Consider the following 27,985-nt stretch of genomic DNA (forward strand, 5'->3'; position numbering starts at 1 on the left):
TGTACATAAATGGCAGATCCCAGGTGCATTAATATGAAAGAAATAGACAGTGAACACCCACCCACCCAATTCCTCAAAATGGCCCCTTTTCATGTTATGCCCCTTTTCCACTACATGGTACCGGCTCAACTCAACCCGCCCTTTTTTTCCTTTTCCATTATTGGAAAGCGCCGGCATTTTGGTGACTGTTACCACTTTTCTGGTACCATCTTTGTCAAGGTTCCAAAAAAAACGAGCGGGGACCAAAATCAATGCAGACCTCTGATTGGTCAGAGGAACGCGTCATTTTGCGTCACTGCGTCATCAATGCGCACATGGGCTATCACCCTGCGTTTTTAAATACCGAAGCAGTCGAAGCGGACTTATCTTAAAAGTACATTTTGAAATTGGAAAAAAATGGAGAGCTGAAAATCCACGCCGTACTGTTATGGTAATGGAAAACGACACAGAAGCGAGTCGAGTCGAGTCGGAAGGGGGCATTAGGGAACCCAGAGGAGTTAAAGGCGCTATAAACGACATTCAGCACCGGTATCTCAGACCAAAACAAACCTCCCCCTCCCTTCGCAATCTTGGCTGTTTGGTGTTCTTGGAGATTATTTCGTTGTTTGGAATATTGATTTTTACAGCGCGGTTATTCTATTAACATTAGTTACGCAAGGAGCTGTTTCTTCGATCTGCCAAGTGGCCTAAATCCAATTATTAGCTTCCTAGCTATCCTGCTAACGCGCATGCGTGGACCGGCTTCCAAACCAAAGAACGGAGAAACTCGGATGACAGCGCACAGAGGGAGTGTGACGTAATTCTCTGTTCAGTACGCCATTACTCCACTATCTCTTTCCATAGCAAATAGTTTTGCCTCTATAGTGATGTTCTAAATCTCATATAGCACCTTTAAACTGTACAATTAGCCAGACGACTCGGCCGACTTTTTTAGAGGGATGATGGGGGGGGGGGGTATTTCCACAGCATGAATCATGATGCGAGCAGCAGAATGTTTTACTGAGCTTTATCCCTCATTGGTATCCCTAATTGGAATCATGCCCCCTGTGTGATAGTGACAGAAGTTTATGTGCCATTCCATCCTGGCTTTTCTTTTTCTTTTTTTACATCACTGTTCCTTCTATGCAAAGATATGACCTATTTTAGCCTTTGTACAGATTATTTTGTATTAGGACATGTACTGAAATAAACTGAATAGAATCAATGGTGAACACATTTCCCCCTGGTTGTTTTTGCAGTGTTTTTTGTTTGTTTTTGTTTTTTTGCATTTGGTTCCTCATCTCCAGCAGAGTTCATTTCATTAACCCAAAAAAGGCAAAGACTCTCACTTTAATGAGACAGTTTAGCACGTCCCCCAAAACTACTGCACTCCAGACTGTTTGTGCAGCTTTTCTGTTCTCAGCCTGCCCTGTTTCTCAGGTGAAGGTCAGCGTCTCAACTCAGACGCCGTTTAAAGATTTCTGTCCGCCGAGATACAACATGTGTTACTGCTGAAGGCTAATGAACTTCATTCCCTTGGTTTTTATTTTAAGAGTTCGGGTCTGGCCTTTTACTACTTATTTTTGTTGTTCTGTCATTTGAATTGAGTTTTGCAACATAAAGCACGGTATAAATCGTAATCCCACGAAAATGAGGTTAACTAACAGCTGTGCAGACCGAATAAAATGGGGGGGGGGCAGTTTGGAGAATTCAAGGTGGAACACATTATAGTTGGCCTTTGAAAATGTACAGGTTCCCCAGTTCATTTCTGCATCAGGTTAGATTCCATGTTTATCGTCTCAAAGCAGTTCGGTTCTCGTGACAACATATGTAGTCCACTTTCCCCTTTTAAAAGCTTAGTGAGAGCAACTTCTCTTCTACAAATGCCTGACAGACAGACAGACGTGACAGATTACTTGTGGGACCTTAATGTTATTCGGACGCTCCACGCTGTAGGGTGACCAGGCGTCCCGCTTTTATGCAGGACTGCATTTTCCTTGACCCGCATCTTGAGACGATGTCCCCCATTTTGATCGGCTCTAGTTTTCAAAAGTCAAACCACTGCAGGACAGACACTTTTCTAAAATCTGGCTTTTGTCAAATGACTGTAAAGAAAGCATGTAAGGCTGTCATCACGCGGTTGTGTTTGATGTCAATCAATCAAACTGGGCACACGTGCGTCTTCGCTGCCCCACGCCCAACGCGGGAAATTGCGATACGCCACAAAACCGCTTCAGATTCAGGCGGAATATGGACAGTAACACCAAGAAAAGGAACAAAGACTGGGAAACAACTTATGAAGGGTAGAAGCCGGTGAAGGGCGAGTCCCAGAGAGGGGTGTTTTTTTCTCCAGTTTCACACGGAGGGGATACGGCGTGAAGCAACACGGGACATGCGAGTCTCACAAGAAACGTGTGGCTCAAAAAGAGACGTGCCGATCTACGGACTCATTCCTACTGAAGCCCACAGATGATTGGCAGACAGATAAGGGCTGAAATAACTAGCGTTTACCACACTGTACAGCATTCCCATTCATACAGGCCAGCGGGCTGGAATCAGGAACAGTCATTTCACCTCATGTACTTGCGTACATGAAACGAAATTGTGTTTCCCCCAGCCCACAACATACAGACAAAAACACATTCGAGAACTACAAGCACACACATATTCAAACTATAAAAAAATCACTGTCCAAGGGAACAAACGCCAGCCAAATTGACTATCGGAACCGTCGGTCTGCAGTTAGCCTAACCTAGTCTGTCCTGTGGTAATCAGCTAGCGCCAGCCCTACCGGATGTGCTCGGGTCCTGCGACTACAGATGGCGTCACTACTTCACGCATTATGATTAGGTAGGGGCTTGGGGAGGGGCTAGTTCAGTTTAGGAACAGCGGGAAACAGTAGAGTGACGTTAGACGCAGCTCGGGCCTTTGGCCCGCGTTCGCTCGTCCCCCGAGCCTGCGGCCTCGTTCCTTAGACGCAGCTCGGGCTGCTAACCAACTCTGTCAACGTGGGTTGTAAAGAAAAAAAACAGCGAAATAACTATAAAGCTAGCGCTAGCTAGCAACATAATCCGTGACATATGCAGTCTAATGACCCCGAGTCGATATTGTACGGTAGAGGCTAGTTCCCGTCGGCGATATTATGAACCCTACATAGCCCTCGCCAAAATCCCGTACCCTGTCCCAAATCTCGCGAACGGACGCCGGATTTCCGCTGCGTTGCTAAGGAAACAATCAACTATCAACTCGGTGCGAAGCAAAGCTAACGTTAGCTACCTTCAATTTTGTAATTTTGTATTTTTCGCAATTTTGGACAGCTGGCTGCTTTTGTAATTTTGGACTGCTGGCTGTCAACAACAGAACGGAGGTAAGGGGTGAAGTATCCTATGCTCAAACGTGGAGCAAGCAAAGATTGAGTTAAAAACGTTAATGTTGATTGTGGATAACTTAGACAGGTTAAATTGTGGGTGTACAGCGTTTCCTTGATGAGCGCTAACCCCATAACAACATATTTTCGCGTTGCTACGGTGGCGCACACGTGACAAAGCCAGAAACGGGATTTTGGCGAGGCCTATGTAGGGTTCATAATATCGCTTCCCGTCGATGCAGAGAACGGTCAACTGAGCATGCGCAAGTCCTCGTTGCCTCCGTTGTTTGGGTAGGTTAGGGTTAGGGCGGGGTTAGGGTTAAAGTTGGCTAATCAGACGCAGAGTAGGGGTGGGTCTTCCTGGCGCCTAACCCCGCCCTAACCCTAACCTACCCAAACAACGGAGGCAACGAGTACTTGCGCATGCTCAGTTGACCGTTCTCTGCATCGATGGGAACTAGCCTCTACCGAAATGGAACCCATGCCGGTCATTTTTCCAGACTCAGACATTGTACGCAAAAAAAAATCTCATGTGGTCGTACAAAATAAAGTTCCTTGATCTAAATGTATTACTTTTCTTTTTTTGAATGTACTACCCTGGGTGGGCTCACCCTTAATTTCATATGCCATATACCCTTTTTAAAGCACCAGTGGGATACTTGAAAGAACGGAAGCCATGACTTGAATGTCAGCAACGTGTGTGTTCCGTTTTATTTACACGGTTTAGTCAGATTCCGTGTTGATGAGACGCAGCACTGTACTTTTAACAGTTATTGGGATAGAAAAGGGGAATACATGAGTGCAAGCAGACTATCGCATCAGACCATAAGAACTGCTTCCTTTTATGCTAACTGCGTTTACTTGGCGTGGGAATTGGGAAAGTTGGATTAAGAAATATATACGCAAGTCCTTCACGTACTAAAGGCCTACCCTGTAACCTGCGTAGTCTGTTGTGTGCTACTGCATCAACCAGAGGGCAAAGCATAGAGATGCTTTACGAGCTAATGGATAGAAATGTTTGTTTTGTTAAGTTGGGGTGGGCAATCTTATCCAGGAAGGGCCGGTGTGGGTGAAGGTTTTTGTTCCAACCAAGCAGTTACACACCTGTGTCTCCCAATCAAGTTCCTCAGCAAAGACTCCCGCATTAGTGGAATCAGGTGTGTGCTTGGTTTGAACAAAAACCTTCACCCACACTGGCCCTTCCTGGATAAGCTTGCCCACCCCTGATAGATAGATATATCAACATTTTAGACTACCTCTCAGCATTGGTAACGTGTCCCACACAAACATACTCTTTGCCCCACATTTGGTTTATTGGGATCTGGACACCCTCTCCACAGGAGAGACAAAATGTGTGTATTCATACATTCCCAGGCCTTTGAGTGAAGATAAGCAAAGGTATGAAACGGAACAAAAAGCCTTTTCGACGTTGCAAATGACTGTACAGAAAGTAGGGGGGTAGTATCTGTGGATACTAACCAGTGTCTTGCCAAAAATTGATGTCTGCCTTTGGACCGTGGTCCACGGTTTCCACTTGCCAAAATGTGATTGTGTAGAGGAGCGCAAGCAGGAGTCGTGACAACTTTCTCTTTCGGCTACACAACGTGCACCATTTATTCCTTCCACCATTACAACAACAAAAAACCCGCGCAGCGGAAGTGTGTCACTGTAAACCTGAACCGAGGAAACAGCAGCTGTAAACTAACATTCCTACTAGCTCATTAAGGGGAATTATGTAGCCCCATAACCACTACACACGTCCCCCCAGAATTCGCCTTAATACGAAAAGTCAGTGTGGCGAGGGGGGCGGATCTCTCTGCCCCAACGGCTCCGCTGAACAGAAGCTGGGGGCTGGTTAACCGCAGGCAAAGCAGCAGAGTCCTCACAGATGGACCGGGGAAGGGAGGGGCTGGGGAAGCAGGGGGCGGCTCGCCATGGGGGCAGGGCAAGACCAACAGGGCGGTCTAAGTCCAGGTGAGCAGGCTTGAGGCGGGCCACAGAAACCCGCTCCAGCCTGCTGCCAACCTCCAACACAAAGTGCTTATCTCCAGTGTCCCGTACCCGAAATGGGCCGTCGTAGGGTGGCTGCAGGGGACCGCGGTGCGCGTCGTGACGGATGAAAACATACTCCACCGACCGCAGCTCCGTGGGGACATAGGACTGAGAGCCGCCATGCTGAGAAGTGGGGACCGGTGCAAAAGCCCTGGCTTCCACCTGCAGCGCAGTCCGTTGGCAGCTGGCGGACCAGGGAGCTGTGGCGGTGGGAAGGAAATCCCCCGGGACCCGAAGTGGCTGTCCGTAGACCAGTTCGGCGGATGAGGACTGGAGGTCCTCCTTGGGAGCCGTCCTGAGCCCAAGCATGACCCAAGGCAGTTTGTCGACCCAGCGGTCATCCTTGAGGGTAGCCCGCAATGCGGCCTTCATCGAGCGATGGAACCTCTCGACCAATCCATTCGCCTGAGGGTGATATGCTGTGGTGCGATGGAGCCTCACCCCTAAACCCGCGGCGATCTCCTCCCAGAGCGCTGACGTGAATTGCGGCCCTCTGTCCGAGGAGAGGTCAGATGGGGTGCCAAAGCGGGCGACCCAGGTTCTGATGAACGCTCGGGCAACCTCAGGCGCTGTCGTGGACGAAAGCGGGACGGCCTCTGGCCATCGCATGGTCCTGTCGACCATGGTGAGCAGGTATGTGAAACCACGGGAGGGGGGGTAGGGGGCCTACCAGGTCCACATTCACGTGGTCGAACCTCCTCTCAGGTACCGTGAAAGGTATCAGGGGCGCTTTGACATGCCGGAGCACTTTGGAGCGTTGGCACTCCACACAGGTGTCAGCCCAGTCCCTCACATCCTTTTTGAGTCCATGCCAGACAAACTTTGCCGCCACCAACCTCTGTGAAGGCTTTCTGCCAGGGTGAGACAGCCCATCGACTGCGTTGAAGACCCGTCGCCTCCGAGCAGTCGGAACGACTGGTCGGGGCTGACCCGTAGAGACGTCACACAGGAGCGTGGCGCCGGCGTCGTCGAAAGCCACATCCTCCAACTGCAGCCCTGTGTTGGCGGTCCTGCATGCCTGCACTCCTGGGTCGGCGGCCTGGTCAGCGGCCATCTGGCTGTAGTCGAGTCCCAAATGGGCGGTACCAGCGATGGCCCGGGAGAGACAGTCAGTGACCGGGTTGGACTTCCCAGCGACATGCCTCACGTTGGTGGTAAACTCTGAGATGTAGGCCAACTGTCGCTGCTGGCGGGCTGACAACGGCTCTGCCACCTTGGCCATCGTGAACACCAGCGGTTTGTGATCAACGAAAGCCGTGAACTGACGGCCCTCCAGTAGGAAACGAAAGTGCCTAACAGCGAGGAAAAGGCCAAGCAGCTCACGATCAAAGGCGCTGTATTTGCGCTCTCTCAGGTTCAACTGCCGGCTGAAGAAGGCAAGCGGCTGCCACGCACCGCTCACCCACTGCTCGTAAACCGCGCCGACAGCGTAGTCCGAAGCATCCGTCGTGATGGCAATGGGCGCTCCAGACACAGGGTCTGCCAGCATCGCCGCATCAGCCAGGGCGGCCTTCACCTCCTTAAAAGCCGTGTCCCTCTCTGCAGACCAGTCCACAGCGTGTTTGGGGGCTGTGCCCTTCAGAGCCTCATATAGGGGGCGGAGGAGATCGGCAGCCTGGGGGATGAACCGGTGGTAGAAGGACACCATGCCAATGAACTCCCGGAGGGACCGGGCCGTGTGTGGGCGTGTAAAGTCTGCCCCGTCCTTGGTGACCCGGTGGCCCAGGAAGTCGATGGTGCTCAGACCAAACTGGCATTTGGCCGGGTTAACTATCAACCCGTGCAGGCTGAGTCTCTCGAAAAGGGCTCTGAGGTGGGACAAGTGCTCGGACACGGAGGTGCTAGCGACCAGGATGTCATCCAGGTACACAAAGAGGAAAGGCAGGTCCCGCAACACTGAGTCCATGAGGCGATGGAAGGACTGCACGGCGTTCTTAAGCCCAAACGGCATGCGCAGGAACTCAAACAGTCCGAACGGAGTTGTCACAGCCGTTTTGGGGATAGCAGCGGGATGGACGGGCACCTGGTGGTATCCACGGACGAGGTCCACCTTGGAAAAGATCACTTTCCCAGCCAGGTGGGCGGAGAGATCTTGGATGCGAGGGACCGGGTAGCGGTCCGGTGTTGTTGCGTCATTGGGCCGACGGTAGTCACCACATGGACGCCACCCACCGCCAGGCTTAGGCACTATGTGGAGGGGTGAAGCCCACGGGCTGCTGGAGCGACGGATGATGCCGAGGCGCTCCATGTTCTCAAACTCCGCCTTGGCGACAGAGAGCTTGGTCGGGTCGAGGCGCCGAGCTCGGGCGTGCACCGGCGGGCTGGTGGTGACGATGTGGTGCTCAACCCCATGTTTGGTCGTAGATGACGAGAATGTGGGCTGAGTGAGGTCAGGAAACTCGGAGAGAAGATGGAGAAACACGTCCTCATTGGAGAGCATGCTGGACAGCCTGTATCGCTGAGTGCACACGCGTGTGAAGCGAAGGTGACGGCGTCAATCAAGCGTCTATTCCTGACGTCCACCAGCAGCCCATGAGCACAAAGAAAATCTGCAGTGAGGAGGGGAAATGCCACGTCGGCGGTGACAAAATCCCAGCTGAACCGCTGTCCGTTAAAACACATGTCAATGTGCCTCGTGCCGTACGTACGGATAGAGCTGCCGTTAGCAGCTTCCATGGGAGGGCTGTGAGCGCCCAACAGGGCGTCCACACTCGATGCAGGTACGACACTCCTCTGCGCCCCAGTGTCGCATAGGAAACGCCGCCCCGAGATGGAGTCTCGCAGGAAAAGTAGCCTGTTGTCCTCCACGCCGACGCCCATGGCCACTAGTGAGCGCCGGCCTTGGCGTTTCCCGATGAGCTGAAATTGCACGGGGAGGTGCACTTTTTCGCCTTGGCCCCGAACTTTGCATGGTAAAAGCACAGGCCGGGCTCCTGTCGCCGACCGGGGGTTGCCGCGGCGACCACCATGGCATGACCAGGTGGTGGCGTGTGGGGGAGGGCAGGGGTGAGCGCGGACGCGCAGTGCTGCTGTTGGCTGGCCAGGAAGAACTTGTCAGCTTCTTCAGCTAGCTTGCGGCAATGGGTAATGCTGGTGTTAGCCAAAGCGGTCCGCACCTGAGCAGGCAGTTGTCGCAGAAATAGTTGTACAAAGAGGAGATCAGGTGTGTGCGCCGGTCCCAGCAGATTCAGCATTTTGTCCATGAGCTCAGATGGCTTGCTGTCACCCAAGCCTTGCAGAGAAAAGAGACGGTGGGCCCTCTCGGCGTCGGAAAGTTCAAAAAATCTTCAAGAGGTGGTCTTTGAGCCCCTTGTATTTGTCTGCCGCCGGAGGATTTGTAAGGAGACTCACCATTCTAGTTGCAGTTGATGTCTGCCTTTGGACCGTGGTCCACGGTTTCCACTTGCCAAAATGTGATTGTGTAGAGGAGCTCAAGCAGGAGTCGTGACAACTTTCTCTTTCGGCTACACAACGTGCACCATTTATTCCTTCCACCATTACAACAACAAAAAACCCGCGCAGCGGAAGTGTGTCACTGTAAACCTGAACCGAGGAAACAGCAGCTGTAAACTAACATTCCTACTAGCTCAATAAGGGGAATTATGTAGCCCCATAACCACTACAGCTCCTGCCTTGTGACTGAAAGGTTGTTTCTGCCTCAAAATTACTGGATTTCATTCAATCACATGGTTTATATTCTAAAAACGATAGCACACCCAGTCCTTTTTACCAGCTGAAATGCCTTTAAATGGAAAATACAACTAAAAATAAAAAAATTCACTTTTACACTTGCCAAAAAAAGTGATTTGCAGCCCCAACCTTGTGACAGAAAAGTTGTTTTTGGCTCTAAATAACCTGATCTTAATTTTAAAGACAAGACCTTGTTAATGAATGTTTAAGTGAATATAAAAACTGAATATGTAAAGCGGTTCCTGTGGCTGCCCCCCGAATTCCCTACATTGGTTTCAGAAGTGAGATGGTGAGATCGTAAAGGACCGTGAGGCCATCTCACGGAAGCGAACCCGCGGCTCCCACACTTCAAGCGACCATGTTAACCACTTGACTAAAGGGTCCGACCCGTTAGCCAAGGGCTACCGAGCCTATTCATCTGTGATCGTTACAATATATAAACTGATACAGGTTTAACAGGCTGCGTGTAGGCAATCACTTTTTGGCATGACACAGGTGTGACATCAAAATCTGTGACCTTTCAGATTATGTGACCCTGTCCTTAAAATGCTCTATTTCAGCCACCCCCCAGATGCTAATCCTAATCTTTACCACACCAAACCCACATCTAACATCAACTGTCTCCATCCTAATACCAAAGTTTAACCATCTTGGACTTTATGCCTAAACCTTTTTTAAACTGCTGTTTCCTGGCTGAAACCTTTTCTAAACTGCTGTTTCCTGGCTGAAAGAGTGCTTTAGTGGAAGGGTCACATAATCTGACAGGTCAAAGATTTTGGTGTAACACCAGCAACCAGTTTTTGGCAGACAATCACTTTTTGGTACGACATCTGTCAATCACTTTTTGGCACACCTGTTCCAGTGATTCTGACGCAATGGAGGGAGCAAAGAGACGACATTTAAAATCTGAAATAGGGTGGGGGGGGGGATGAGAAAGTCGTTAAACTGACAAGCTGACAATGCTCCAGTGTTCCCCGGCCATTCAGCTGCAGTCAGGCCAGAGATATTTTTTGTGTAATCCAACTCTTTGGGGGTCACACGATGGTTCTGGGCACTACCAGCATGGCAGGCCAGCGTCACACACCCATACCCCCCCTTTTTTTTCTTTTTTTTTTTAGACAGCCTGACATTCACCGCAAGCTAACCCCTCTCCACAGCTGCTGAGTCGCAGGGTGGGCAAATATCCGCAGGGTGGTCTTGTGTCGGGTGAGACTACAGCCGTAGCCTACTTTTGTGGACTGCAAATTGAGCCAACCAGCAATGGACAGGAAGCAGAATCTGAATCGAGCAGAGACGTTCACTTTCATCAACCCTTGGATCAGATATTTCCTCTTCTTCTTCAGCTTCTTATTCTGGGTAAGTAGAGTTGCTCTGTCAACAGGAGTCTTTTTCTTCTTTTTCTTTTACCAAGCACTCTCAGGCCTCCACGGACAGCAGCTACCGTGTCGTCTTACAGCCTGGAACGCCGAGAATGTAAAAATGGTTTTCTGAGTTTGAAAAAGAACACCAAGTGCTCAGATAGCCCTAGCTCTCCAAAACCACCGAGAACATATGTTCTGGAGAAAATAACAGGAACTAAATATTAAAATGGTAAATGGGTAGAAATGTTATTAAGATAGCAACCCCCTGTCCTTGCTAGCAGCAAATGGAAAAAAGGGACCGCCGCTTCAACGCCCCCCGTGTCCCTAATAGGACACCGAGCTCTGAGATTACAATAGTAATATCTACACATTCAGATCAGCCATACGTCAATGGCTCTTTTTTTGTTGTTCTTGTTGTGATGCAGGAAGCATTCAAGCCATTTAAGTTGTAGGACCTAACGCACACTGTCAATTGACATGTATTACAATTTGAAAGCCCCCAACCTCTGTATTCACAAAAGTGCCACGTGCTGAATGCAGTAAAGCGGTGTTCGGCAGAAGATATCGAGTCCCAACTTTAGGCTGTGTGCAGCAGCAAAACAAAACCACAAAAAAAACACGGAACCTCCACACTTTGTTGTTATTGTGAGTGGGTGGCCGCACGATGACTGACATTGCAAAAGGACGAAACATTGAAAAATGACTCGCACACGAAAATCAGATGTAGGGAAAAAACGCCCACACGCACAAAGCACCCCCCCCCCAAAAAAACGGCAATTATTTCACCGCCCTATTTGAACACCTGAATCCACAAACACACAGTATGAGAGATGATTTCAACTCGCTCTCAATCACTTTCTTAACCACTGGCAGTAGTCTCAGTGGTGGGTAATACGGTTCCTAGAGGCCCCCACAACACCGTCGTACTCCTGTTTGTCCAGCCCTTCGCGAAATCACTAAGGAACACAGCCAGGAAGACAGACAGAGACACACACACACACACACACTTATTTTATTACTGTCTTACTGTGTGTGGTGCCAGTCGGCAATAACTGCAGCCAGCCTGTGTTTGTTTATCGGAAACGGGCTCAAATGTGAACGCCGCAGCCCTAATCCATCAGGCCTTTGTCCCCGGTTCCCATGGTTCAGCTCAATGGCTTTAACGTACCCGCACAATCCACCAGGACAAGTCTGATTCATCCCTTTTGAAAAGCCTAAAAAACATAGCTAGAATACTTTCACTATGTGTCTCTTAGTCTAAACACACTTGTACCGGTGCACGCCCACACACATAAATGCACGAATACAATTGCACAAAGAAGAAATCGGTCAAACAAATTAATCTGCGAGCGCACAAACCAGGCTCATGCATCAAAACCCTTGCCAATACAACTCTCTTCCGTGTCTATGGCGGTACAATTGGAAATACGGAATCGCTTTCAGAAACGGTGAAAACGCCGTGGGAAACGTGCGCGTGACACTTTGACCTCCGTTAGCCATTGTCTCGTCACGAAATCAGTTTACTGATTCAGCAATGTGAGGGGAAACGGAGCAGAACATTTCAAGATAATTTACTTTCTACATGGCTCAAAATAGCTTTGTAACCCCCCCCTTTTTTTAAGCAAATTACACCACCGACCGTGGACCGGCAAAGATACGGTGCAGGCTTTCCATGCCACTGCAGACTAGATGCTCTGGATTCACAGAGAAACAGTCGATGCTGCATCCAGTTACTAACCATCCATCCATTATCCGAACCGCTTATCCTGCTCTCAGGGTCGCGGGGAAGCTGGAGCCTATCCCAGAGGTCACTGGGCGGCAGGCGGGGAGACGCCCTGGACAGGCTGCCAGGCCACCACACAGGGCTGATACACACACATACACATTCATACCTAGGGGCAATTTAGTAGGGAAGAGTCAGCTGACCTACATGTCTTTGGACTGTGGGAGGAAACTGGAGCACCCGGAGGAAACCCACACAGACACGGGGAGAACATGCAAACTCCACACAGAGGATGACACCCCCCCCCCCCAAGGTTGGACTACCCCGGGGCTCGAACCCAGAACCTTCTTGCTGTGAGGTGACCGTGCTAACCACTGTGCCACCGTGCTGCCCAGTTACTAACCACAATGCAGTAAGTCCACTGTTAAGAGTTGTAACAAAGAAACAAACTAAATAAAAACCATCAAAGACGTGAAAGTCAAGCTACACCAATGGTCAGTCGAGATGAGGAAAACAGCGCTGGGTGGAAAAATCAGTGATGACAATGCAACCAACAGGATGCTCCAATTCCCCACCTATTATCTGGCTTACTTTGACATTTTTGTCATTTCTGATTGGGGATATTTTCAGTTTTACCGCATTTTCAACTTCAATCTAAGATGCATAACACGCTGTAATTACCTTTTCTGACATCAAGTACAGTAATTTTCCAACTTGTGCCTTGAGTAAGTTTTTCTTTGCTATGTGAAAAATCCTATCTTGCCTGGAGACAAATCATTAGCGAGGCTTTCTTACTTTCATCCATTAGCCACAAAAGAGTGGGCTTTCAACTTTGATTTGTGATTAAAATGTTTTTACCTTCAGTTTAGTAGCTAATACTTTACTTTTTCAAGTTGTGTTTTTTTTTTCTTCCCCTAACCATATACAACTAATCTCGCACAGACCAGGTTCAACAGCGCTCAAAAGACTTTTCATAAAGCTGTATACTGGGCACACAAAAACCTTAAGCACACAAAACAAAACGGAGAGAACGACTCTGCAGAAAGCAGCCACGATTTTCAAACTGAGGCCGATTCCACTTGAGACGGACCTGAAGGCTTATGAGAAAATAGAAAACTGGAAAAAAGATAAAATTGGCATATACTGAAGTTTCGCAGGCACGGCTGGGGGCTTTAGAACACAGTATGCTGTCCAAACTGACGCCAAAAATCACGCTTTGCATTCTGTATTTTCTGAACTTGATGGACTTTCATGATCAAGCCTTAACATCTCCCCCCCCCCTTCCAGGTTTTCTCCCTGTTGATTGTTGCAATCGGGGTTTATGCTAAAGTCCAGAAGGCCACAGGTATGCACTTGCAAGACATGCATCCTACACTCTGCAGGAATTATTTAGCAGTATGTCCTTAGACTGCCAAAAGAGAATATTTTATGCTATATTTGAATACTATGTGAGCTCCCGCTTTGCGATCACGGTAATAAGTAAACCGATTATTTGCAGTTGCATGTATTTCAGATCCTAACGCTGTGTGGATTTGGGAGAGTTTTTTTTTTCCTGTTTAGCTCATTTTATTTATCTATTTTGGTCTCGTCACCGTTTCCTTTTTATGCAGGCAGCGACAAGAATACTATAGATAATTGAGCAGCAAAATTTACTCTTACCCATCCCTGCTGTTCTTACAACCGTGTTAAACGACGCTGAAGTAGGAGCAGGAGGAGTGAAGCCAGAGGGGGAATGGGAGAACGGAGAGAGGTAGTGAAGCAGTGAGAAAATGACAGATTGGTAGAATAAAAGAAAGGGAGAGATGAGGGAAAACATAGAGGAGAACAAAATGAGGGAAATGATGGCGGAAAGTAGAAAATGTGTGTGAACCGGGGACCTCTATTTCCCGTTAGACACAGTACGGGACACGTTCCTGATTGACCCGGCAGTCATCCTGATTGTTGTGGGGGTGGTCATGTTCTTCATCACTTTCTGTGGCTGCATTGGAGCTCTTCGGGAGAACATCCGTCTGCTTAAGACGGTAAGGGCCACATTACTTTTACTGGAATTTTATTTGTCCCTTATACCTCTACTTACTATACTCTCATTCAATCCAAATCTAAACCCTACACACTCCTGTCCTCAGTTTATTAGGGAACACCCGACTAGTATTGCCTCAGACCCCCATTTGGTCCTCCCGAATAACCTGAATAGTTAATTGGTTGACTGGGTTTGAATTGGGTTTTGGTCCACGCTGATGAAATGGCATCATGCAGTTGCTGTAGATTGCATGGTGGGACATGCATAATTTGAACAAGCACAGTTTCAGCGCATTCCCAAAGAGGGTCTGTTGCAATGATACTCAACCATGTGCCACGGAGGGCCTGTGTACGCTAGTCTCGCTACTCACTCAGGATGAACCCATCGTCAAATTCAGATATTAATGAAAGACACGGGCGGAATTGTCCCATCCATCCATTATCCAAGCCGCTTATCCGAACTGGGGTCGCGGGATGCTGGAGCCTATCCCAGCAGTCATTGGGCAGCAGGTGGGAGACACCCTGGACAGGCCGCCAGTCCATCACAGGGTGCGGAATTGTCCCATTATGAAGAAACCAATCCCTTTTCTGCTGGGTGGGATTTTAAGTGATGGTGCTCCTCCAATCACGTTTGTTTTTGTTTTTTTAATCTGAAACCTGAACTCGGTAGTAACATGTTGGTGATTTGGGGAAGTTGACGACGGGGAAGTCTCACGTTGAAACGGAGTCAAAAAATGTCGACGTTTGTCAGCTTTATGGTTGCCCTTACAGAGACAAAAGGAACAAGCATAATCTATTTAATCTGACCGGACCCATTAGAGCTAGCAATGAGCGGGATGTGTCCAACCAGAGCACTATATGAGTTTCTCACATTCGTCAGGCCATACAATGTAGATACAGGTTTTCATTCCAACCCGTCACTACACCACGACTGACTTCTGGGGTTAGAACAACTTTACCTACACAGGAGAGGACAAATCATGTGGTGCTGACAATGAAAACCATTATAAACACATGCCCACATGGCACATAGATGTAGATTTGGGTATGGAAGGTAGGGACATGTCCCTACCTATATCAAGGGACTACTGGGTTAGGACGTCCGGGTAGCATAGCAGTCTATTCAGTTGCCTACCAACGCAGCGATCGTCGGATCGATCAAACAACTCTTGTCATTTTAACTCCATAACCACTCCTATCCGTCAATGTTAGGTCTGTGCAGAGTTGCAGGTTAGCAAGTTTCCTGTTTAATAGCGACGGCAGTAGCTTCTGTACGGCGGGGAGTTAGAAGAGGTTGGTATCTGTCATAGACGCACTTCAAACGAGTCTATCAGAATCTATTATATAGATCTTATGTTAGTCAGTTAATCTGAAGTACAGAGCTCAGGTCTAGAATGTTTGCGAACTTGAATTTGTTGCTCAAACATGTCACGATTTTAACATTATCAGCTAGTGGGCGTCCGGGTAGCGCCGAGGTCTATTCTGTTGCCTACCAACACAGGGATCGCCAGTTCGATTCCCTGAGTTACCTCCGGCTTGGTCGGGCGTCCCTACAGACACAACTGGCCGTGTCTGCGGGTGGGAAGCCAGATGTGGGTATGTGTCCTAGTCACTGCACTAGCGCCTCCTCTGGTCAGTCAGGGCGCCTGTGCAGGGGCAGGGGAACTGGGGGGAATAGCGTGATCTTCCCACATGCTACGTCCCCCTGGTGAAACGCCTCACTGTCAGGTGAAAAGAAGCGGCTGGTGACTCCACATGTATCAGAGGAGGCATGTGGTAGTCTGCAGCCCTCCTCGGATCGGCAGAAGGGGTGGAGCAGTGACCAGGACAGGTCAGAGAGCGGGGTAATTGGCCGGATACAATTGGGCAGAAAAAAGGGGGAAACGTAAAAAAAAAAAAAACCATCAGCTAGCTAACATGTTGTTGTTGGTAATGTTATGATAAATGCTCTCAAAAGAGGAAAATTGATATCGGATCCCTTTTTATGAAGTCGCACATTTCATACACAAAAAACAAATCGAGGTGCTTTTTATAAAGGTTTAAAAAGACCTTAAATGAGAGATACAAAACAAGATAGAGATTGAATTACAAGAATATTAATTTTAAATATTAGTTTAATATTCATGTCATTTAATCTCTATCTTGTTTTCCTTTAATATTATTAAAGGAATAAGATAAAGAATAAAAAAGCAATTGAAGGATAAGCAGAGCTGGATAAACAATATAATGAAAGGCTAATCAGATGGAGGCAAAACCTCCTTTTAAAACCTGTTGAAATTCGGTTCAAAAGGGCAACAAACCATGGAAGACTAACTGGAGCAGCACTTGTAGAATAACATTAACAACACCTTAATCTTAGCAGATTGTGGGTCTGTAACATTTACACACTTTGTGTGTGTGGCTGGGTGTGACACACGAGAGGCTTTCTAAGCCCTTAACTCTCAGCTACACACTCACTATCGAACACACACACTAGATACTTTGTCCTACAAGAGGATATAAGTTTTTGGCTTTTGTACAGAGCCTCACATACAGTAAATATATGTACACATTCCGGGGCATCCAGGTAGCATAGCGGTCTATTCCGTTGCCTACCATCACAGGGATCGGCGGTTCGAATCCCCATGTTGCCTCCGGCTTGGTGGGGCGTCCCTACAGACACAATTGGCCGTGTCTGCGGGTGGGAAGCCGGATGTGGGTATGTGTCCCGGTCGCTGCACTAGCGCCTCCTCTGGTCAGTCGGAGCGCCCATTCGGAGGGAAGGGGGAACTGGGGGAATAGCGTGATTCTCCCACGCGCTACGTCCCCCTGGTGAAACTCCTCACTGTCAGGTGCAAAGAAGCGACTGGCGACTCCACATGGATCTGAGGAGATGTGGTAGTCTGCAGCCCTCCTCGGATCAGCAGAGGGATTGGAACAGCAATTGGGATGGCTCGGGAGAGTGAGGAAATTGGGCAGACACAATTGGGGAGAAACCAGTACAAGCCTGTTGCGTGCCATAAGCAATCATCATATATATAGATGTGTGTACACATTCTATACATACCACATGACATACATAGAGGACAGGGAGATGATACATTAACACGAGAGTTTAGAGGTTCAGTGAGTTTAGAACTTTAATGGCAGAAGGAACAAAACTTCTTTCAAAGTGGCTCGTCTCCAGGTGAGGGACCTGTACCTGAGACCAGGTGCTAGCAATGTGAAGAATGGGTTAAGGGGAACAGCTAAAGGAAACGGCTTAAAGGAACAGCTCCTTCCTATTTCCAGGTCATGGTCAAGCCCTACACCCCCAGCCGACCACCTCGCTCTGCTGCCTCGGGACGCCTGGTTGCCCCGTCGCTCAGAGGCCCCTGCTGCCGATCGAGCCGGTCACGGCTCTTTTCTGTCCTGGCCCCACAGTGGTGGCATGAACTCCCCACTGATGTCAGGACAGCAGAGTCGCTGCCCATCTTTCAGCGCAGGTTGAAAACTCACCTCAAGAACTACTACCCTGTTACTTGTTCTTAGCACTTATTGTTTTCATTCATTTGAAAAAAGAAAAAAAATCTCTTTCTTGCGCTTTTACTTTAGCACTGGTTTTGCTCTTTGATGCTTGTTTAGAGAGAAGATGCACTTATGACCTCTGATGACTAGTAGTTCTCCTGATTTCCTACGCTAAATACACTTATTGTAAGTCGCTTTGGATAAAAGTGTCGGCTAAATGACTGTAAGGTAATGTAAGGGGGTGCGTGGGATGCTGAGTTATTTATTGTTGGTGCTCTACCTATATCATGGATTTGCTATTGAGCTCTGATAGGTTGGGGATGGGAATGCACATTGTTAGTCCCGACCAATGTTGAAACCAAACCTGCGCCCTAGGCTGAGTATCACTGCTCTGTTGGGTTTAGGTCTGAGAATTGTGCAGGCCATGAGTTTAAATAAAGACTTGTAGACCCCTGAACCCCAATAAGCGGCCCGCGGGCTGGACCTGGCCCACCCACAGCGAAGTTAAAACCGCCTGCTGCCACGAGATTTGCGCGGCATCCCGTGGGATCCCATTCCCAATGCAGTCCTCTACCATTCATTTATTTTTGACCATTTCTCCATAATTAAATGGTTGGATTTGGACTTATTTTGTTTCAAGAGTGCTTTTTTTTTCTTCCTGTGTGACGCTCAATATAGGCTTTGAGAATCCCAGACCTACATTATTACTACTACTAATAATGATGATATATAATAACAATAATCTTAATAGCAGCAACAACATCTGCACATAAAACAACTTTTGCTGGTGCAATGGGGGAAAAAAACCCGGACGTTTTGGCCTTCGGCTTGGCATGCATGACTTAATTTGACCCTTGGGGAACCCTGCTGTAGACTGTTTAGTGCATTCACTCAGACGGCAATAAGGGATGCTCCTGGTGAACAGCAATGTTCAAGGTTTGCTGTGCCATTCAAACAGTGCTCATTTGGTAAACAGAGGGCTAACGTGCAAGGAAAACGTTCCCTACACCCGTCGCACCACCGCCACCAACCTGTACTTTTAACACAAGGCAGGCTGGATCCAGGATCTCATGCTGTTTATGCCAATCCTCAAATCTGCCTACAGCGTGTAACTGTTTTGTTTTTCTTGGCCTGGCAATGATTTTGTGCTCCTCAGTTATGCAGTGTTGGTGAGTGCGTCCCCACTGGAGACCTTTTTAATCATTTTCCGCTGATACCTTTCTGCATACCATTACTGCACCATTATTAAGCTGTTTGTGGCCTGCTTATTAGCTTTCATGATTCTCATTGTCCTTCAACCCCTCTCGTCATCGAGCCGTTTTTGCCCTCAGGACTGGCACTGAGGATGTTTTGGAGGTTTTTTTTTTTTTGTTTTTTTTTTGCTTGTTGCACCATTGTCGTTAAACCCTGGACACTGAGTCATGTGTGAGAAGCCCAAGAGGGTAGCCTTTTTTTTTTTTTACTTTCCCCCCTTTTTTCTCCCCAATTGTACTGGCCAATTACCTCATTCTTCCGAGTCGTCCCGGTCGCCGCTCCACCCTCTCTGCCGATCCGGGGAGGGCTGCAAACTACCATATGCCTCCTCCTCAATGGTGTCTTTAAGGACGCCCAACCAAGCTGGGGGGTAACACTGGGATTTGAACTGGCTATCCACATGTTGGTAGGCAACGGAATAGACCGCCACGCTACCTGGATGCCAGGGTAGCCATTTCTGAAATACTTGAACCACCGCATCTGATGCTGGTAGTCCAATGTATCTAAAATCACTCCTTTTGCCTGTTCAACAGTCAAATGAACAATAACTGAATCATTTAATGCTCGTCTACTTCATACAGCAAGTCATGGCATGCCACTCATCATCTGAAGAACAGTCTGTTTTCCTGAAGGGATGTGTTGTACCTAACAAACCGAGTACAGAGTGTATACTGGGTGTAATAGTACATATTTTGCACTGTCTGCACATCCTTATGTACATTTTTGTGTGTTTCTTACCAAGTTTCTCTTTCACTTCTTTGCCTCCCCAGTTCTCTTTCAGTCTGACGCTGGTCTTCCTGACCCAACTGGCTATAGCAGTTCTGGGCTTCTTCTACTCGGATCAGGTAATTTTATGTTTCTTGACTGTTATGGACCAACAACACCAGTTTAATAATTCAACAATATCAAGGGAACAAAACATAAGTGAAAGGTAATGTTTTATTGAGGCACTGTATAGACTTCTGAAGTTTTCCTCCACAACAAACAATGCCATCCTCCATCGATGCTGAGCTCCAATCAGCTGCCAGGCTTTCAGACATACCTGTGGTGAGACATACTAAACTCGAAACAATGAATGTTTTACATGATATAAATTATGTTAACTTTTTGAAGAAGCACAATGCAGTGGCGAAAAATGCTCTCGAGATTCAAGATCCTTTATTATTACATCCAAGTATCTTACACAAGTATAACAGTAAAATTCTTGTTTCGGCTCCCCAACATTGCAGCAACAATAGCAATTAAAATAACAATAAAATAAAAAAGCAGTAATAATAGTAAATAGTGTGCAGTGTATGTCGGCTCTGCCTTAATAAATGTGCATTGTGTGTGTATGCCAAGTTACGTGTGTGAACTGATATTCGGCTGTGGTGACCCCTAACGGGAGCAGCAGTAGCAAGTCCTGAAGACTATAGCTCAGCCCAGCACCGGGCTGAGTGTCTTTAATGTTCTTTATTCAAAAGCCTGGTTGCTTGGTGGAAAAAGCTGTTCTGGAGCCTACTGGTCCGGGCTTTGAGGCTGCGGTACCGCTTGCCTGATGGTAGCAGCTGGAACAGTCCATAGTTTGGGTGGCTGGGGTCTTTGATAATCCTATGGGCTTTGCTGACACAACATCCATTGTATATGTCCTGGATGGAGGGAAACTCGCATCCACTGATGTCCTGGGCCGTCCGCACATCCCTCAGCATTGTTTTGCGGTTGTGGGCAGTACAGTTCCCATGCCAGGCAGTGATGCATCCAGTCAGGATGCTCTCGGTTGTGCCTCTGTAGAAGGCCTGTAGAATATTGGGCCCCATGCCAAACTTCTTCAGTCGCCTGAGGTGAAAGAGGCGTTGCTGTGTCTTTTTCACCACATGGCTGGTGTGGTCATCCCAGGTGAGGTCCTTGGTAATGTGGACACCAAGGAACTTGAAGCTCTTGACTCTACAGCAGTCCTGTTGATAGTGATGGGGTCCATCCTCCCCCCTCTTCCTGTAGTCCACAATCAGCTCCTTGGTTTTGTCGATGTTGAGAGAACCTCTCAACATCGACAAAATGCACACACACATATACAAACATCACCTGTATAGAAATCAACACACAGATGTTACTGCAAGTGCTTGGTGATTGATCCACCAGGACAACAAGAGTAGAATATGACCACTACCATCATATATTCACTCTTTGTTGCCTGCTGGAGTGTTTAGCTGTGTGTGTGTTAGTTTTGTGCATGTACGCAAGTCCATATGTTACAAACATGCTTGTGTGTGTGTGTGTGTGTGAACTTGCACTCCCAAAAAATATTCCCCCCCCACCCCCAATTGTATCCGGCCAATTACCCCACTCTTCTGAGCCGTCCCGGTCGCTGCTCCACCCCCCCCCCCCCCGTCGATCCGGGGAGGGCTGCAGACTACCACATCTCCTCCTATACATGTGGAGTCACCAGTCACTTCTTTTCACCTGACAGTGAGGAGTTTCTCCAGAGGGATGTAGCGTGTAAGAGGATCACGCTAATCCCTCCTGAACAGGCGCTCTGATCGACCAGAGGCGGCGCTAGTGCAGCGACCAGGACACACACCCGCGTCCGGCTTCCCACCTGCAGACAGGGCCAATTGTGTCTGTATCGACGCTCAACCAAGCCAGAGGTAACATGGGGATTCGAACTGGCAATCCCCGTGTTGGTAGGCAATGGAATAGATTGCCACACTACCTGTATGCCCCTCCCACATTTTTATGTACATGTGCTTCTGTATCTTTTTTTTTTTTTATGTAGATATAAATTTATTTTTGATTTTTCCTTTTTTCTCCCAATTTAGTGGCCAATCGATCCCTATTTTAGTTCAAACGCCCACCCTTGTACTGCATCTCTCCGGCCGGCAGTCTCGAAGGAGACGCCTCGCCACTTTCGTGACAAGGCGAATCCAGGCCGAACCACTGCTTTTTTTGGCACACACAGAGACGCATCCATGTGACGAACACAAGCCGACTCCGCCCCCTCCCGAAGACAGCGTTGCCAATTATTGCTGCTTCATCGAGACCGGGGCTCGAACCCCGGTCCCCAGTGGGCAACTGCATCGACACAAAGCCGATGCTTAGACCGCGGTCTCTTTTTACCAAGCCCCCTGCACAGACATGTTTGATGCACACTACTATTAGGAAAGAAAGTGTTCACTTACCTGCAACAGTACCGGGGTTCCACAGAGAAATCAAAAAAAAAAAAAAAACCTCGGCATTTAGCTTTCCCTGACATCAGTGTCTGGTGGCAGGGTGGCTGGTGGTTGATGATACCTCTCCCCCACTGACAGAGAGCACGAGGGAGAGCCCAGTGCTTTCTGTCAGCATTCGCACTGCCTGCTGCTAAACAGACCAGTTTAACATCCCTCCCAGCATCCTTCCTCGCTAAATGATTCAAATGCTTCGGCACTTCAAAGTGGAACCAAATGTTCCATTTCAACAGATCCCTTCAAGGAGGCTTTGCTAATGACGCAGGGAAGTGTGACGGCAGGAGCCGAGGCACAGCGGCACAGAGGCAGCGCTATACCATTTGGGGAGACATCAGGAAGGAGAGAGGGAGCCTCGTTTTAAAAAAAAAATCCTGTCAATCTTACAAAAACTGTTATCTCGATACACATTTTTTATGCAACGTAGGCTGGTTTAAAGTAGTTTACAGCTCGTCGCATTCATCACTAATCCGTCGCAACATTAGTTGGAGTGGAGAAAAGCAACTCGCAGCATTTAGCAAATCGCTCACAGAACTGAAGTTGATTCAAAAGTTTAATCAAACCATGTTAATTCAAAGTTTAACTTCAGTTATCTTCTTGGCAAACAGTGGTGTTAATGGTTTGCACTACCTCTAAATCTATTCTGTGCAGACTGTGCCTCTCCAGCTTTAAATTAATTGAAAGGAGAGGGGGGAAATTTTGTGTGTGTGTGTGTGTGTGTGTGTGTGTGTGATAAAGATGCATGAAAAAACTTCACCCTTTCACTGAATTAGTGTGATCTCACTAATTCAGTGAAACCAATCCGAGTCCTCGCTCACTACTGATGGATATAACGGATGTTACCTTTTATTTTATTTTTTCTCCCCAATTGTACCTGGCTAATTACTTCCCTCTTCCAAGCCATCCCAGTCGCTGCTCCACCCCCTCTGCCGATCCGGGAAGGGCTGCAGACTACAACATGCCTCCTCTGACACATGTGGAGTCGCCAGCCGCTTCTTTTCACCCGACAGTGAGGAGTTTTGCCAGGGGGATGTAGCACATGGAAGGATCGCGCTGTTCCCCCTCCCCCCCGAACAGGCGCCCTGACCGACCAAAGGAGGCGCTAGTCAGCGACCAGGACACATATCCACATCCGGCTTCCCAACCGCAGACACAGTCAATTGTAGGGACGCCCGACCAAGCTGGCGGTAACACGGAGATTCGAACGGCCGAGCCCCGTGTTGGTAGGCAACGGAACAGACCGCTATGCTACCCGGGTGGCCCGTTACCTTCTTTATCGACTCTGGAGCCTTGGTGGGGAAAAAAAAAGTCTCCACAGGAGCTACTGGATTTGGAGAAAATGCCACCACACAATTCTAATCACCTAATCAAAGCCTGTTTCCATTTAAATCGATACTCATTTCACGTCCAATCATAAAAAAGGGTCTCGACAAAAAAAAAGAATAATAAAAAAAGGTTCTGTTGGATCAACATGTAGGGCTCTATCAGATTTTCCACACTGACACCCGAGAGATGTGATGAATTGGCTACCCACTGCGACTACCCCACCACATCCAAAGAAAAAACTGCCGTTTGTTTTTCTCATCTGTATGATGTAAGCGCGTGTATGTTTTCGTGCTGAATGTGGGTGTTAACGACTGCATGCATGCATGGTTGTGTGCATCTGTGTTAACAAACATCGCTGTCTTGTCAGGGGGGGGTGATAATTTCCAGTGGGGAGCATGATCTCATAGCCAGTCTGAAGTGTGTGCTATTAAAGCCACCAAAGTCCTTGTAGCACAGCAGGCGTCCCACAGGACACTCAGACAACACAAAAACAAGATGATGTTATACGTCCCATACGCACACATATTATTCTGTGTGTTCTCTCTCTCTCTCGTTCTCTCTCAGACCCGTGATGCTCTGGGCAAGTTTGTGAAGAAAGCCATCGTGCACTACAGAGATGACTTGGATCTGCAGAACATGATGGATTATATTCAGAAAGAGGTGCTGTCGTCAATTCCCCTCAGGCAGGAGGAGCTTTCTGTTGGCTAGTCCCACCACAAGTCTCACAGCTGATCACACATGAGGGTTTACTAAATATGTTGAAGCACCGAACCGCAAAGCCGAAGTGTCGACAGACCACTAGGTCTTGTACATATGCTGTGTGTGTGTGTTTCTTGCTGGCCTCGGAGAGGGTTTTCCACATGCAAGGCGATGAGTAACGTGCAGTTCCTGTGTTCTGTGGTTTTCCTTATGTGGTGTTCCTCCTCCATCTGCACATCCTGGCACTCTTATGATCCTGGGCTTTCCCCGAGAGAGTGAAAGACCAACAGAATGTACAGTCCAGTGCAAAAGGCAGGTTTCTAAATATATACCTCTGCTCTCTCCTCTCTCTCTCTCTTGCTCAGTTCAAGTGTTGCGGGTGGAATAACTATACAGACTGGTCGTGGAACCTCTACTTTAATTGCACACTGGAGAACCCCAGCTCAGAGCGCTGTGCTGTTCCCTATTCATGCTGCACCCTTGTGCCTGGAGAGGTGGGTTCTTGTCTATACTGCCTTACATCCTACAGCACATGCACATGTGTTTCGATTTGCATGTACATTTTAAAAAAAATCACAAAGGTTGGCTGCACACATTCATACACAACTTCACTCTCAAGCCAGACCCAGACACAAATCCAGAATCAGATCCGGACAGGAAAAAAGGCCCTTCCAACCTAACTCCAGAATACCACAGACAATTCCTGATGGCAGGAAACTAAAGACTACATGTAGAACTACCAGACACATATTGATTATACATCAAGTTAAACAAGAGAACAGATCACCGCAACCTTATTCTACATGGGTGTAAAATCAATTAAACACAAAAGGATGTGAAGCAGTGCTGCAACCTGCTGTCCATCTGCTGCACCTGCATGGTTATTGCTAGATAAGTTGTTGAATCAAATCCACTTGCTGATGCTTGATTCTATCTCCGTCTTACCCCTTTCCCCGACTCTGCATTTCCTATTAAGGCCCGGCAGTCGTCAGACCCCTGCATTGCTCCACCTTGGCTGTCACTGTATTTATACTGTAGGCTAAATTACACTGGGACCTTTTAACAGCAGCATTTGAAAGCATCCTTTGAATACATTCTTTTCCCCCAATATTGCCAATTTATGGTGTTGGTAAAGGAACGGTTTTACGATAACATTTAGGGTAGGTAGACTTCCAGTCTCTCTCTATGTCCACCTCTTGCTTTTTCTCTTTTTCTGGCATGCAGGTGGTCATTAACACAATGTGTGGTTTTGGGGTCCAAACCCAAAACTTCCTGGAGGCCACTAAGTCAATCTACCCGGTGGGCTGTGCAGATAGAGCAGTCATGTGGATTGAGTCTCATCTATTGCTGGTGGGAGCCCTTGCCCTGGGTCTAGCCTTACCTCAGGTAACCCCACTGATTGATGATTTTGATGTGGTCCATGCACTAATTGGACCCCTGCTCAATATTGGTGTTATTTTACTGAGAGTAACCACAGGCATTTCTAGTCCAAAATGGGTATTGCCTTAGGTAAACTCTCACAAAAATTAGTCAATAAAGCATCAGCTGAAAGCTGGCCAGATGGACTGTGTATCATTCGACATATTGAGGGGGTGCCTGCACAGTACATTGGCAAGAGCTGTGAAATACTTCGAGCAACACTTATCAATCGGTTCTCAAGGCCTTGCCTGAACCAACCTGCATACCAGAGTGCTTGCAATCAGAGAGCTTCTGACAACTCCCCTGCATTTCGAAAATCCCCTTTTGTGTAATAAAAAGGCATCTGGTGAATTTCAGATGTTTGACTCTATGAAATTAATGTTAAGGATGAAATTCTCTTATGTAGATTCAGAATGGAGTGACTTTGCATGCTGTCGAGGGGGCTATGATAGCAGTGAAGTGCAGATTAATGTGCAACTAAGAAATGCAAGAAAAAGGTGTCATGCAAGTAACAATGATGGTGAAAATTCACCATCCACTATAAGCAAATACTGCCACAAATCCTGTCTGGTATGGTCAACATTCCTACCGGGTTGTTGGACTTTGCATTATTTGTACAAAGACAGAGGGAATTAGTCCCAAGAAAGGCAATTTGTTTTGGACAATGTCAAAAAAAAAAGCGTCTGGTTATCTATAAGCCTGTGGAGAGAGCAAAGTTTAAAAAGTACTTTGCAATCAGGACAAACAAGATGACAGCAGAAATGTCACCCAAGAGCCGAAGATTGCAGCCATGAGAAGGAAGTGTGATATAGTTTTGCCAACAAAGGGATGTGGTGGAGTGACAGCCATGACCATCCATTATCCGAACTGCTTATCCTGCTCTCAGGGTCGCGGGGATGCTGGAGCCTATCCCAGCAGTCATTGGGTGGCAGGCGGGGAGACACCCTGGACAGGCCGCCAGGCCATCACAGGGCCCACACACATTCACATCTAGGGACAATTTAATATGGCCTACATGTCTTTGGCCTGTCGGAGGAAACCCACACAGACATGGGAAGAACATGCAAACTCCACACAGAGGACGACCCCCAAGGTTGGACTACCCCGGGGCTTGACCCCAGGACCCTCTTGCTGTGAGGTGAACGTGCTAACCACATTCCTAAATACACCCCCCCCCTTTCCTCCACATTGCACTTCGCCAATCACCTCACTCTCTGAGCTGTCCCGGTCGCTGCTCCACCCCCTCTGCCGATCCGGGGAGGGCAACAGACTACCACATGCATCCTCTGATACACGTGGAGCCCCCAGCTGCTTCTTTTCACCTGACAGTGAGGAGTTTCACCAGGGGGACATGGGAGCATCACGCTGTTCCCCCTCCCCAACCAGAGTAGGCGCTAGTGCAGCGACCAGGACACATACCCACAGCTTGCTTCCCACCCGCAGACAAGGCCAATTGTGTCTGTAGGGACACCTGACCAAGCCAGAGGTAACACGGGGATTTGAACAGGCGATCCTCATGTTGGTAGGCAACAGAATAGCCCGCTATGCCACCCGGACGCCCCTCACTTTTTTCTTTTAAACACAGTACTCCATAATGCGATTCTGCTTTGCTGCAGTCTGTGTCTTACCAAGAACATGGATTAGCTGTGCACATGGATATTTTACTGGTTTTCAAATGTCTTTATCTTGCATATCTCTCCAAATTGGTTGGGTCCCTGTGGATCCATGGGGGGGGGGGTCAATTATGCATTAGGCCTGACATAACAAAAGCATTAGTATTTCAATTGCTATGATGTACAGTGAAACTGAGGGGGAAGAGCTCTCCCCTTGTTTCCACATGTTGGCTTTAAATGACAGAGGACAACGTTCTGAGTAAAAATTATCATTCAAGGCACTTGGATCCTCAAATGACAAATTGCTAAATTATCTCCTTAAAAAGTCAAATTCAAGCATTCAAACTAATGAGCTCACTGAAAACTTGAATTTGCCATAGCACATGGTGGCAAATTGCTTTTCTGTTCAGTTTAAGGCCCTTCTCTTGTACTGAAGCTCGTCTGAATCGCCAACTTAATCAAAACGGCGAGCTGGAACAGAATTCACTTAAATATTAATTTTCCCTTCAAGGAAAATGTAAAACTGCAGCAAGTAACCCCAAACAACCTTTTTTCCCATTGTTCTTATTGTTACAGTAAGCGTTACAACACGCTCAAAGTGACCTTGAGATATACGAATGCTACACACCGTGAGTCCGTTCTGCACACTAACGCGGCTTCTGTTTTCTCTCCAGATTGCAGGCATTGTTCTGTCCCAGATCCTGATCTCCCAGATCCAAGATGAGATCAGCGGATTGACATAAAGGAAGAAGAAGGGGGGGGGGGGGACAAACTACCAGCACTTTGCTTGACTCCAC

The 27,985-nt window shown here is 47.8% G+C and overlaps 2 protein-coding genes across 2 annotated transcripts in view; one reads left to right on the forward strand and one right to left on the reverse strand.

Moving 5' to 3' along the window:
* The first annotated feature begins 10,348 nt into the window (after positions 1 to 10,348).
* On the forward strand, positions 10,349 to 27,931 carry tspan33b (tetraspanin 33b). The gene is made up of 8 exons (XM_056281477.1): positions 10,349 to 10,444; positions 13,460 to 13,517; positions 14,066 to 14,193; positions 19,702 to 19,776; positions 24,022 to 24,117; positions 24,522 to 24,650; positions 25,381 to 25,542; positions 27,863 to 27,931. The coding sequence occupies exons 1-8, from the start codon at positions 10,349 to 10,351 to the stop codon at positions 27,929 to 27,931; spliced, it is 813 nt and encodes a 270-aa protein (XP_056137452.1).
* The window catches only part of ttc38 (tetratricopeptide repeat domain 38), a 37,323-nt gene continuing 30,226 nt past the window's right edge, over positions 20,889 to 27,985 (reverse strand). The window contains exon 15 of the mRNA XM_056281476.1: positions 20,889 to 20,992. The gene's annotated coding sequence lies outside the window, so the exon portion shown is untranslated. The remainder of the gene's footprint in view (positions 20,993 to 27,985) is intronic.

Source organism: Lampris incognitus, chromosome 6 (genome assembly GCF_029633865.1).
Source record: "Lampris incognitus isolate fLamInc1 chromosome 6, fLamInc1.hap2, whole genome shotgun sequence".
Taxonomy (NCBI): domain Eukaryota; kingdom Metazoa; phylum Chordata; class Actinopteri; order Lampriformes; family Lampridae; genus Lampris; species Lampris incognitus.